Source organism: Rhincodon typus, chromosome 2, assembly GCF_021869965.1.
Source record: "Rhincodon typus isolate 14 chromosome 2, sRhiTyp1.1, whole genome shotgun sequence".
In the NCBI taxonomy this organism is placed as follows: domain Eukaryota; kingdom Metazoa; phylum Chordata; class Chondrichthyes; order Orectolobiformes; family Rhincodontidae; genus Rhincodon; species Rhincodon typus.
The window spans coordinates 65420349-65433429 of record NC_063333.1 but is presented as its reverse complement, the minus strand read 5'-3'; the positions used below and the strand labels follow the sequence as shown (position 1 = coordinate 65433429).

At 36.9% G+C, this 13081-nt stretch overlaps 1 protein-coding gene across 1 annotated transcript in view; it reads right to left on the bottom strand.

Annotated features, from left to right (window-relative positions):
• Positions 1 to 3268: 3268 nt before the first annotated feature.
• Positions 3269 to 13081, bottom strand: part of LOC109924795 (transmembrane protein 245-like) — a 70244-nt gene continuing 60431 nt past the window's right edge. The window contains exon 7 of the mRNA XM_048608214.1: positions 3269 to 12990. Within this exon, the coding sequence (XP_048464171.1) occupies positions 12945 to 12990 (46 nt within the window). The 3' untranslated portion in view covers positions 3269 to 12944. The remainder of the gene's footprint in view (positions 12991 to 13081) is intronic.

The window sequence follows — 13081 nt, the reverse complement described above, 5'->3', positions numbered from 1 at the left end:
CCAGATTAAATTAAAACTTCATCAGCCACAGATGAACCCATGTTCCCCAAAACATTACCCTGGCTTTCTGGATTATAAATCCAGTAACATTAATCACTACACCACTGCCTCCCTGTATGCACTGTACACCTGGATCTCTTTGCAAGTCCACTCCACAAAGATTTTTATTTTCTGAGTAATGTGTGACCTTTTTACTTGGGTGAAAGATTGACAAGCTATCAAACTAAGACCATTCATTACATTAGTTGTGTGTTGGTCTACGTAGCCTGGCCTGAAACTATTGACTATGTTCAAGTGCACTTTCTTTAAAATGTTTTTATTATCTGAGGACAAAGGAATTTATAGTAGCTGTTAGTTTTAGTATGTATTGTTTAATGTAAGCTCTTCCCCGTCAGATGCTCAGTCCAGCAAACCATGAAGCAAGCATCAGATTGAATGAATCTGCACAGAAGCCACATACTTTTTCCAGCAAAAGCGGTCTTATCCAGTAAGTAAACAAAGTTTAAAAGGTGACAAAGTCACTTGGCAGCTACTGAGATAAGGTAAGTGGGTGTAGAGCAGGATGACAGGTGAGTGGGTACCAGGGCATCCTCAGCTTTACAGTTATCTAGGAGTTAGAACAAGTTTTAATCCCTGTATTGTTTCCTGGCTGGAATTAAAGGAATTAAATTAGAATCCTCCAGAGTTTCAAACTGAGAGTTGAGAACTTTATCAGGTTATGCTCAAAGACCAGAAAAATTGTCCATGTAAATTGGCTGCACCGTACTTACGCCCTATGGCTGGCAGTGATGTTGAATTGTCTTAGCTGTGTATCACTAGACCCCTCAACCTGTATTATAGAAAAACTTCATTACTTAAATCAACACTACTTCCTAAATTTCCACATATCTTCCTATTGCATTGTAAGTAATATGGAATTAATGTATTATATAAAAATGATGGAATGTATAACTGCAAAATAGAATTAAACTACATTTATAGTCTACATCTCTAAGTCTGCTTCACTTGAAGACTGGACACGGAGAACCAAGTCTAACCACGTCATGTGAGAGTCATTAGCCTAATTAAATGTTGTGGATTTTAATTCTTTAAATCCTACTGTATACAGAATTAGTTACATTGTTTATAGAACATAAAGTAGAACATAGAGTAGTACAACACGAAAACAGGCCTTTCGACCCACGTCTGTATATTTGAACCCTGTTCCAACTATGAGACGTTAGCACAGTTGAAATCTTTCCCTCCCATGATTTAGATTAGGTATGTATTTTAAATTACGTATAGCTATATGTCATGTTTGGGACCAGATTTCAGTGGAATTGCCTGTACTCATTAAACACAATAGCATTATGATGGATACTTTGTACCAAATGATAATATCTTTAATATTAATCTGGTTATCATTCCCAAAATCTCTCAAAAACTTTGAGAAAATCCTTTTAACTATTTAAAAAACATGCTATTCAAACATCAAAACAATGCTTTTAACAATGCTTAAATACTTTTCATATTATCATGTTTTGATGTATCCATAGCATTACATTTTTACTTGAAGACCTCTGCCTCCCTCCAAAATTGGCTTAAACCAGACACTGATGTGCAGGCATGTCTAAGCTGAATTTGGATTGTGTGGTTTGAACATTTACTTTCCCAGGATAGGTCAGTTTAATTCCATTTTCCGTGCGCAGTGTTTTTTTTATCAACCATTTTTCAGATTTACTTAACGAGCCAAGGATAAACACATAATCTTTAGTGGAGTAAAATTTATATTATTTTACTTTGTGCAAGTATGTGAAAGAGAAATAGCAGTGTTCTGAGTACACATTTCATACAACTATTTTGTATTTTATAAAATTCATTTAGTAAAGGCCAGAGGCCCTCAGCAATCTCTCAATATTTGAGTTTATCTATAGTTTCAGGGTAGCACAAAACTTAGCAGAATCAGAGAATCAAACAGTGCAGAATGGGCTCTTCAGTCTAGTAAGTCTGCATCACCAAAGCTATATTAGTGCCACTTTCCAGCACTTGGCCCAAAGCCTTGAATGTTATGACATTTTAAGTGCTCATCCAAGTACTTTTTAAAGGTTCTGAGGCTTCTCTCCTCAGTTTCCCTCCTAGACAATGCACTCTGTTTCCTATCACATCCCCCCTCCCCGTCAGGTGAAGACATTTAAATCCCCTCTAAACCTCCTGCTTTTCACCTGGAAATTATGCCTCCTCATTCAAAGGGGAACAGCTGTTTTCTATCCATCCTGCCCTTGTAATCTTATAAATCATAATCTTATAAATCTCAGTCAGGTTCCTCTCAACCTTCTTTGCTTTAAAGAAAACAATCCCAGCCTATCCAGTCTCTTTTAATAGCTAAACTATTCCATCCCAGGTAACACCCTGGTGAACCTCCTCTGAACCCTCTCCAATACAATCACATACAAGTGCAATAGCAATATTTTATACAGAGGTATAAAACCAAACTACCATTTTAATAGAACTATTTCTATTAGAAAGCACAGATTATAGTTGATAATAGCCCTTCACAATATGTTTCATGTGTTTTTTGTGACTGCAATATAAAGAGAAGGAAGTTTTAGCAGCCAAGTTATTTCTTCCATAATTTATTTCAGAGATGGTTTAAAGCAAAATGCCTACAGCTTTCCACTCCCTGTCACTAAAAATAAACTATTAGTAATGTGTATTTATGTAATAATTTTGAAAGGTTTTAGAATTTTCTTATCTTGCAGCAGTCTGTCTCAGAATTATATGTAGATGTGACTAATGTAACAGCAGTACCTTTATGGCTGACAAGGCTGTTAGTCAGTGCAACAGATGGAGAATTTCTCACAGATTATCAGTAGTTATTGCCTCACACTATTCATTTATTTTTATATATTTGTCCACACTCCTCTCCCACCAATTCTACAACAGCTGCGCACACACCTTAGTCACCAAACAAGCAAAGGCAAACATACCTGTGGTGTAGAGATTTCTACACAAGGATCTTGAGTCACTCCCTGACTAGGCTAACAATTTATTTTCAGTGAAGCAAGATCAATCTTTTTTCAAGTATAAAACACACCAGCTTGTTGCCCTGAGAAATTAATAAATCATATTAATATTGGAAACCATTTCAAGATTTATTTCCATTTAAACTCAAATTGATATTATTTTAACCACCCTACTTGGATACGTTATTATTTGAAAGGTTTGTCCAGTGTAGAATAGTAATAATGGTGTTTCCATTTCCAATCCTTATTACTGTGAGATGATACACACTGAAAAAAATGGGTAAAGCCAAAATTATATTTCCAAAATGAATATATTGATTTCAATTACATGTAATGTCCCCAGTGACAGGAAGAGATGCATAGTGACTTTGGTAGATGGAATCAAATTTTGATAATTACATCTAAAGCACTATAAAATTGGAATGTACATATTTGAAGGATATTTAACAGAATTGCGAACATAATTTAACAAAATGTATGCTTATTTAATAAAAAAGGCAATCTTAGCTTTTAGTACATTAGAATAAAATGAAACAGGTGATTTGAATAATACAATTAAAAGTTTTTTTTTTATTTCTAGCAGTTGCAAAGAATGCAAGCAACATTGTAGGTATTTTCCAGGTCTTTTATTCACAGCACAAAAACCTCAACCAGAACCAAAGTTAGATGTTCAAAAGAAAAAATATCAGACTGTCATATTATAAGGTCATGCTGGTAATCAAAAGATGGTTGATTCCCAATCATCAGGTTTTCTTCTTAGTCTTGCTATTTCAGAGAGCAACTAGTCAAGATTCATACAGCAAGAAAAAAAGCCCTCAGCCAGCCAAGTCTATGCCAACCAACAAACACCAAATTACACTAATCGCATTTACCTGCACTTGGTCCAGAGCCTATTATGCCCCAGCATTTTAAGCACTCATCCAGATGCTTCTTAAATATTGCGATTATCTGCCTCCACCACTCTCTCAGGCAGCTCTATATTTCAAACCTTTCTGGGTGAAAAAATTCATACAGTCATCTGGCATTTTACCTGTGGCAGCAAAGTATTAAATATATCTGTCAGGGCCCAAGCAATCTCCTCCTTTGTACCCCACAATAACAGCCTGGGATATATCTCATCAGGCCCTGTCGATTTAGGAACCTTTATGCCTTCTAAAACATCTACATACCTTCTCCTTATTAATCTTAATTATTTCTAAAACCTCAACATCCCAACTTCTATCCCTAGCTACAATGTCTTTCTCCTCCATGAATACTGATGCAAAGTATTAAATTGAGTTCACCAGTGTCCAGTGGCTGCACATACAGGTCGGATCTGGTCTCTAATAGGTCCCAACTCTTCCTCTGCTCCTTAAATGCTTTGGCATTTTTCTTGAACCCATGTGCCAAGGATATTTTGTGTCCCCTCTTTGCCTCCTAATTTCATTTATTAAGCAATCTCCTTTACTTTTGGAGCGCCTTCCCTGTTTTTAATGTACTGTATCTGACATGTGCTTCCACTTTTCAAAAAAAAATCAAACTCTCAAAAATCCCTTAACATCCAGGGTTTCGGGTCCTAATGTCCTTGCCCTTCACATTTAGAAGAACACGCTGGCCCTGAATTCTCACTGTACTACATGTAAAACACTCCCATTTTCTGAATGTAGACTTGCCTGCAAGTGGCTGCTCCCAGTCCATGTTTTTCAGATCTTGTCTAACATATTGAAATAAGCCTTCCCCCAATTGAAACACAACTTCTGCTCTATCTTCATTCCTTCCATAATGACTTTGAAAAATTGAATTATGGTCACTATCACCAAAATGCTTGCCCACTGAAACTTCAATCACTTGACTGGCTTCATTCTCTAGGATTAGGTCTAGCACTGTCCCATCTCTAGTAGGACCATCTCCAAAAAGCTCTCTGGGATGCACTTTAAAAATTCCATCCTGCCTAACCCTTTCACACAAAGGCGATCCCAGTTAATGTTAGGAAAGCTGAAACTTCTTACAACTATAACTCTGTTCCTCTCACACGTTTCTGTGATTTGTCTACATATCTGCCCCTCTTTCTTCCTCTGTGGGAGGCCTGTAGTGTAATTCCAGCAAGGTAATTTTATTTCTAAGTCTACACAGATAGCCTCATTTGAAGACCCTTCTATGACATCCTCCCTCATTACTGCAGTGATGGTTTCCTTTTTCATTAAAGAAACACCCCCACCTTTCTTACTCTCCATCCCCCCCCCATTCCGCTTGAAACCTCTACATCTGGAATGTTGAGCTGCCAGTCCTGTCCTTTCTTCAATCATGTCTCAGTGATTGCAGCAATATCATATTTCCACATACTGATCAATGCTCTAACTTCATCTGCCTTACCAATCAAGCTTTTTGCATTAAAATAGATACAATTTAACTTTCTGGACTTCCTATGTGTTATCCCATCCATATCTTCTCCACCTGCTGGGCTATTCTAGTATTCCTTTTTTATCTGATTGGACCTTGATCCTGACTGTATATCTGGTCTGTACCCCATCCCCCTGCCAAATCAGTTTAAAACCTCCCCATGAGCACAAGCAAATCTCGCAGCAAGGATATTAGACCCATTCCAGTTCAGGTGCAACCTGACCTGTTTGTACAGGTCCTACCTACCCCAGGTGTTCCAATGATCCAAAAAACCAAAGCCCTCCTCCTACACCATCCCTTTAGTCTCACGTTCATCTGATCATCTTCATACTACATTACTTAGGAGCGGATGACACTAGAAGTACTTCAGAGATTATAACTTTAGTAATCTTCCTCATTAATCTATAAATCCCTGCTGCAGGATTTCAATTCTTTCTTTATCAATAAGTACCACAACTTCTGGCTGTTCACCCTCCCGCTTCAGATTGCCCTGCAGCACTCTTACCTCAATGTTATTATGGAAAAGACATTAAGTTTTTTTTTAAATTCACTCTGAGGGTGCGGCCATCACTGGCAAGAGACATTACCTCTACCTTTATTACAACCAAGTGGTTTAGGAGGCTGTATCAGAAGGCAATCAGGAGTCAACAGTGCTGTTGTGTGACCAGAGTCACACTGGAGTCACATACAGGGATGACAGTGCAAGGATGGGGATGGCAGGTTTCTTTATTGAAAGGACATCAGCAAACTAGTTGGATTTTTTTTGGCAATAGTTTCATGGTCAATTTGTTACTAGATTTTCAATTTCAGATATTTCAAAATAAGTTCAAATTCTAAAATTTCCAAGAGATGGCATACCAGTTTGTCTTGCTAGCCCAGTAACACCACCAGCACAGAATATCAACTATGATAATTTTGTTGGACGTAAAAGTGCTTGTGATACATGGTTAGCTAAATCAATTTCAATGTTTTATGTTTTGACATCAGGGTTCATGTATTAACAAGTCAGTGGTTTTGGAACACAGTCTTAATCATTGTAAACTTTATGGCACTAAAAGTAAGGGTGACATTTGAGTGAAGAAACAAGAGTATAGTAGCCCCTTGCATAAAATCCAGAATAGTATTTGCATTTATCTATTTTCACACTTGAACTCAGTTTAAAAATCTATGTACCTCATTCCTAAAGTTTAAATCTTCCTCTATTGATTGTTTGAAGGTTTGCCAAATTATTGTATTTCCATATTAACATTTCCATTTATTAGCAACAAGTATTTTCTATTAATCTGTCTACATTCTCTGCAAGTTTATCCTTTCAATTTGTGAAAAAAACTAATTTGATACAATCAGAAAACTCCAAAATAATTTCTCAACTACCTAAGTGTCCTGGACCAAGAGACAAGAGGTAACCTTTAAAGGAGGCTGAGCAGGATATTTGGTGCAGTTTAGTGGCAGTTTCTGTTTTTCCCTTTTGCTCATTCACAAAAGACCTGAAAAGTTTACACTAAAAACTAGATATAAAGAGTACTCAGCAGGACTGGCAGAATACAATGCATAGTTTTTCTTGAATTACATCAGATGATGGTAAGGCACAGAATAGGCACTCATGCCAGGACTGTACAGAATAATTCACTGTATTCAGTCCACAAGTACAAATAATTCTGAGGAACGCAAGGAGGGGAGTTTGGCACCAGAGTCAGGTTACATAGTATCTCAGCTGAAGCGCCAAGAAAGCCTGATCTTTCAGGCTCTTTTGAAAGTAAGATCATTTTATACTATCAAACCTTGTTTTCACTTTGCTAACTAGCCAGTCCGTACACTTCTACCACTGTGAAAGCATCTAGAAGCTAGAGTTTAGAGCACCAATCTCAATTCAGTTTGCATATCAGGACTATGATGGAAAACATTTGGAGCATGTAGACAATGTTTACTTATTAAAAGTATACTGGTACTAAAGTTGTTTGTACAGAGTATTCTTGAAAAGGTTGCGAACAGCTGGCACTGTTGATGGATTTGCAAATATAACACGAAAGACAGAAAACATTGCATGTAAAGTCACGTGTGTTGAGGACATTGGGACAAAGTCAATGAAATTAATGCAGAAAAGTAAAATTCCAAATTGAGAAGTCATTTACATTAGAGCTTCATGAACTTGCCCCGCAGAAACTTTATTCTTCTTCAGCTACTTCCCTGACCGCACCTGATGCCTTGCATTTGCAGCCTCCTAACACTGCCCTTTTGCAAGGTGAATTTACACACTGTTGAGAACCCTACAGTATTTAAAATTTAAACAGAACTACATAGTACAGTGCCCTCCAACAGAACTTAAGGCATTTTTGAAATTACAATGGGAATAGGATAAAATAAAATAAAGTTTCAAGTGAGCTACCCATGAAGTCTAAATGTATAAACATGTTTTCACGTGGGGAACAGTACCTAGCAACCATCAATAGCCAGTTTATTTGGATGGGTATATTAAAACAATTTTAAATGGGCAGGAAAACTGACTGAAAAGTATATTGCATCATCAGACTTAATTTTTGCCAGCACTCATAACTCTGACCTCAACTGCATTACCTTATAGCAATCTTCACTACTTACAGAAACTGGGTACTTTCTCAAGATGAGATTGGCAAAATATATTTTGTGAAAATAACAAGTACTTCTTATTAGAGACTGGGAGACATTAGTCTGACTACGAATCTTTTGTCATATACTATAGTACCAATGACCAGTTTAGTGACCAACAGACTTGCAAATATCATCTCTAGTAATAAAGGCAAAATGCCAAGGATACTGAAATTCTGAAGCAACCAGAACACTGCAAAAAACTCAGCAGGTCTGGCAGCATCCGTGCAGAGGGAAACATAGTTAACATTGAATCTGGTATGACCCTTCTTCAGAACTCTTCTCTTTCAACAGTCCCTCAGATGACTTGTTTCCATGGTGGTTTAATGAATTCTGAGATGGTTTGGAAGTCCAATTCACATTCTATAGATTCTGCGTCATTTTGGTTGGTCACAGACTGTAGACTGCCATGAGTGGGCAAGATAGTTTTCCTCTTCATGGATATTTGAGGACAGCCCTACAACAATTCACCTCTTTACTTTCTCGTGCAATTGAGTTCTGAGTAGCTGCTTTGGGAGTCTGGGAACAGGTACACAAATTACATGCTCTGCCCAACAGAGATAGTTTTGAGTGATTACCACCTCAATGTTGGGAATTTTAGCTGGGAGAGGCTGCTGCTGTTGTTGAAACAGCATTTCTTTTGGCAGATCTTGCAAAAGGACCACTAGTGGTACTTCTCCAGCACATCAATGTACCTGCTGTACATCATCCAAATGTTTTAAGTGGGAAATGTATTCAGGTGTGGTTCAAATATTTTAAAATAAAATCTAAACTTCAGTGTATTGTAATGTTCTGCAAAGTATCTGTTTAGTCATATATCTCAGAAAGCCAGAGAAAAAAGTCAACTGAAGAGCAATTATTGGGCATGCTTTACATTTTGCGATTTGATGTTTATTTTACAATAAAAACAAAAATGTATAAACAATGCTAGTTTTTCAGGTCCAAAAATTTTGCAAATATTCAAAGCTTTGGACCAATGTAAATTTTACAAGCAAAAATAAGTTACCTGCATACTGTAAAAAAAAACTGTTCTTTTAGACACAACTGGCATTCTTTAATCAGGATTCATCAGCTTCTAGAGCTTTTATATTGCATTCGGATGCAGCTGCTTGCAACATGCCCAAGGGAACCTGTATGAACACTGAGAACTTGAGTAATTTTATGAACGAATGAGTTGCTCCATCAACATGGGATATAACTAAAACTTGTTACGTCAGATTATATTTCTGTAAATTAAATCACCATTGCAGACCAAGTGAAATGCATTCATTAAAGTTGGAATCAGGTAGCTGAAAAAATGGTCTGTATAAATGAGTATCTTTTACCTCTATCACAACTAAACAGCATTAGTTGTTCTACCAATAAAGAATGTTAGTAACAGTCTGAAAAATCTGATAAATACAACACACTGCTAAGACAGGCAGGGGTGGCATACCTAAATAAGTTGGAGTTGAATTAACGAATGATTTTTAGGCAGCAGAGTTGTAAAATCAAGACAAGAAACAAAAATAGTAAATGTAATAAATGTCTGAATCAAACATCCATGACTAAGTGTGATAATAGAATTTTGGAAAATGTTATCAGTACAAATTTGGTTTCCCTCATACCTGATTCCCAAAGTACAGTCTTCGCATCAATGACTGAAACAATTCTCCCAGTACTCTGAATTAATAGTCCAGTGATAATACCACTAGGTCATCACTTCTCCCTTGCCGAGTTGAAATATACACAGTGTGTGTTCACGTTCTCTGTGATAAGGCAACAATCTACAATCCTAAATTGGTTGCCAGCACAATTCTTCGCACAAATTATCCAGCAAATATTCAATTGTGGAATCGTGCTTAATGTTGGACACTGTTTTGAGTTTTACAAGTGTGGGTTGATTGGGTACAGTTAGTACATTGCTTATTGTGAACAGCTGAAGGTATATGATGCTTGATACAATCCATCAGTCTTTGGGATGTACGGCCTACAAACCTAGCAACACAGCAGCACAAATTCTTATGCCATTTTACTCATCATTGCTGGAAGCTACTATTGGTAGCACACTCAAGATCCAACTCTTTGTAGGCAAAAAAGAAAACATAAACACACACTGCACCTGTTTCAATCAGCAAGAGGGAGGTGACAGCCTAGTGGTATTATCATTGCCCTACTGAACCAGAGACCCAGGTAATGTTCTGAGGACCCAGTTTCAAATCCCACCAAACAAAATATAGTCTAGTGATGATCATGAAAAGTTTGTTGATTGTTGGAAAAACACTAATGTCTTATAAAGGAAGGAAAATGCTGCCTTTACCTGGTTTGGCCTACATGTGACGTCACACCACTAGGGATTGATAATAAATCCTGGCGAGCCAGCAAACCCCACATCCAATGAACGAATAAAGTCAAGTCAAAACTCAGTTATCATTAACTGGTGTCTTCTTCAGGCAAAGCTTTGACAAAAAAGTATTGCTGAGAAAGTACACAAGTTCTGGACTATCAAATGATTATGTTCATCGCCTTAAAACCTTAGAAAATTATTTTCCAAGTACAATCCCTGAAGATTAAAAATGAGGAAGAAACAAATAAGCATATTCTATGATATACTGCATAAACATGACTTCATTCATCTGTTAGCATTTGTAAACAAAAACAAATTAAAAGTCACCAATCTTTGCCATTTGATTTTTTTATCTCAATCTTATAAGACAGCTTTAAAATAACACACCTTTCAATCCTTTGAAAATGAAATGTATTTTCTCTACAAATGTTTTGTGATCTCTGCCTCTATTAAAATGTGGTGTGTGGTAAGAAGATTTAGCATTTACCTATGTATAATCACTACTTTTTTTTTTAAATGGACTAGAATATGTTTGTTGATTCTACACAATATTTATGGAAACAATTCTTTACCGACTTTTACAGAAGGGTCAAAGCTTCAATGTACATCTCTCCCCAAATCTTAATATAACTTAAAAACTGTTTGAAAACAGATCTAGAACTTATATAGACAATTTTTTGTATTATTGCAATAGAGTTGGGTTTCAGTTTAATTATTTTTATGGCTGATCACATGTCTTAACGTATATATTCATTGCTACAGATCTTGTAATTTATTCAAGGTTATGCACCTAGATAGTTGGCACTGGTTTTACATGACATTAATGCCAGTCAGCTTGTGTGGGACAAAGAATTTCAGGCATAACTACTTCCCAACAGTACTCTCTCCTATTTGGCCTTTTAGAAATTCCAACAGGGTGGAGCGCCAAGTGATTATTCTACCACATGCTGACACCTGCTCCTCCATTACTGCAATGCCAATCTTGGCAATGACATTAGTGGAATTCTGGATTTGCCTAGGAAGCTTGGAGATGCTGCCCAGTGTACAGGATGTAGTACAGATTATAAACAAGGCATACTTGTCAAATAAATGCTTAATGGAGATACTATGTGTCACATCCAAGTGGTTATAGATCTAACAGACTGATTGTTATTTCCAAAGTAGCAGAATGAAGAAACAGCCAGATTATGTTTTTGTACAGATTAGCAGTTATGGCAAGATCCTAACCGCTCTGTTAACCTTCCCCCAGTTGAGCAGCAAGGAAAACATGCTGAAATCCTCCTGGCTCTGTAGAGTCAGGACCCAAGTAGTTCCTATTGTTCACATAAGCCCTCCTGGAATTTGGGCTACATTTTAGGAACCTTGTCCTAACAGACTTCTGGAGATGGACAACTTCCAGAATTTCTAATCTTTCAGTGTCTAGTGGCTAATTTAATTTTTTCATGCATTTACTTAATGGTGCTGCCACTGCCTGAAGTCTTCACTTTGAACACAAAAGCCAGCACCAGCCTGTTTAGTTCACAATCTCGCTTTGAAAATTCTGGATATAATCCAATTTATTATAGACATCTGTGAGAATTTGCTTTTCTGCCAGACACAGGAGTAAGAAAGCAAAGATTCTATATGCTATAAAATTGTAACAACATTCAATAAGCATGTATAACAGTAGTTCTAATTGAGCCACAAGCCTGCATGTGTGGCAACATTGTGCAATAATAAAAATTATAGATTTACATCCATATTGAATTAATCATAAATACAGTGATTTCAAATAGATAATAAGTGTACCTCAGATAAGAGTTAAAAAGATAATGCATATTCAGGTGCTTTCATCAAGTAGATCTGGTTGATTTTCTGCCAACAAATCAAGAACAGCATCCAGAGGGTGAACCTAAGGAACCTACAATAACCTCACAATGACAAGACACTTGGGGGCCCAGGAGGGAATACCAAGAGGAGAAAACTAAAACATCCTCAAAGAAACAAAAAATGGTTTCATAAATTCCATGCTCAAATGGTGTAGTTATTCCACTATATTAAGTTTATACTTGAATCTCAGATGCACCTAGCGCAATGTGAACACTTTCTGGTTTCCAAATGGGGGCAGGGGAGATTAAAGAGAGTTTAACTGTGAAATTTTCAAGACCCAATTAGATCACCTGAAAATACACTAATCCCTTACTGTGCCAGAGCATTTAACTGCAAAAACAAAGCCATACAATTTTGTTTTTTCACTATTTCAGCAACTGTGCAATTTCAAATCAGCCCATAACAATGAAAGTTATCTGAAACACCCTTAGAACATACATTAAAAGATCAGAAAAACAGCACTTCAAACTTTCTTGCAGTCAAGTGTGGAACTGCAGTTGTTGATCATTTATAATTTATCTTACATCCAGGAATAATGAATTCTCTATCTCCCAAATGCTCGGCTGTATCCTTGGGAGTTACATTAATCACCCAAATGAGTGAGAAGTAATTTTCCTACATAGCATGAGCTAATGCAATATTCATCTTTGGAGAGTACAGGAAGGCCACAACTGTGAATTCAGTGCAGGAAGCAGCAGATAGATCAGCCAACACGCTCTGACTAATGTGGGAAACGTATACAGTCATTCAGTACCAGGTTTTGCTTCCTCAGGATTATCCTCAAACGGCCTGAAACAACAAAACAAAGAAGAAACAATAGCTATCAACAGGTCAACTGCACTAACCAATATTCTTCAGCTATTATTTTGAACACAGTTTA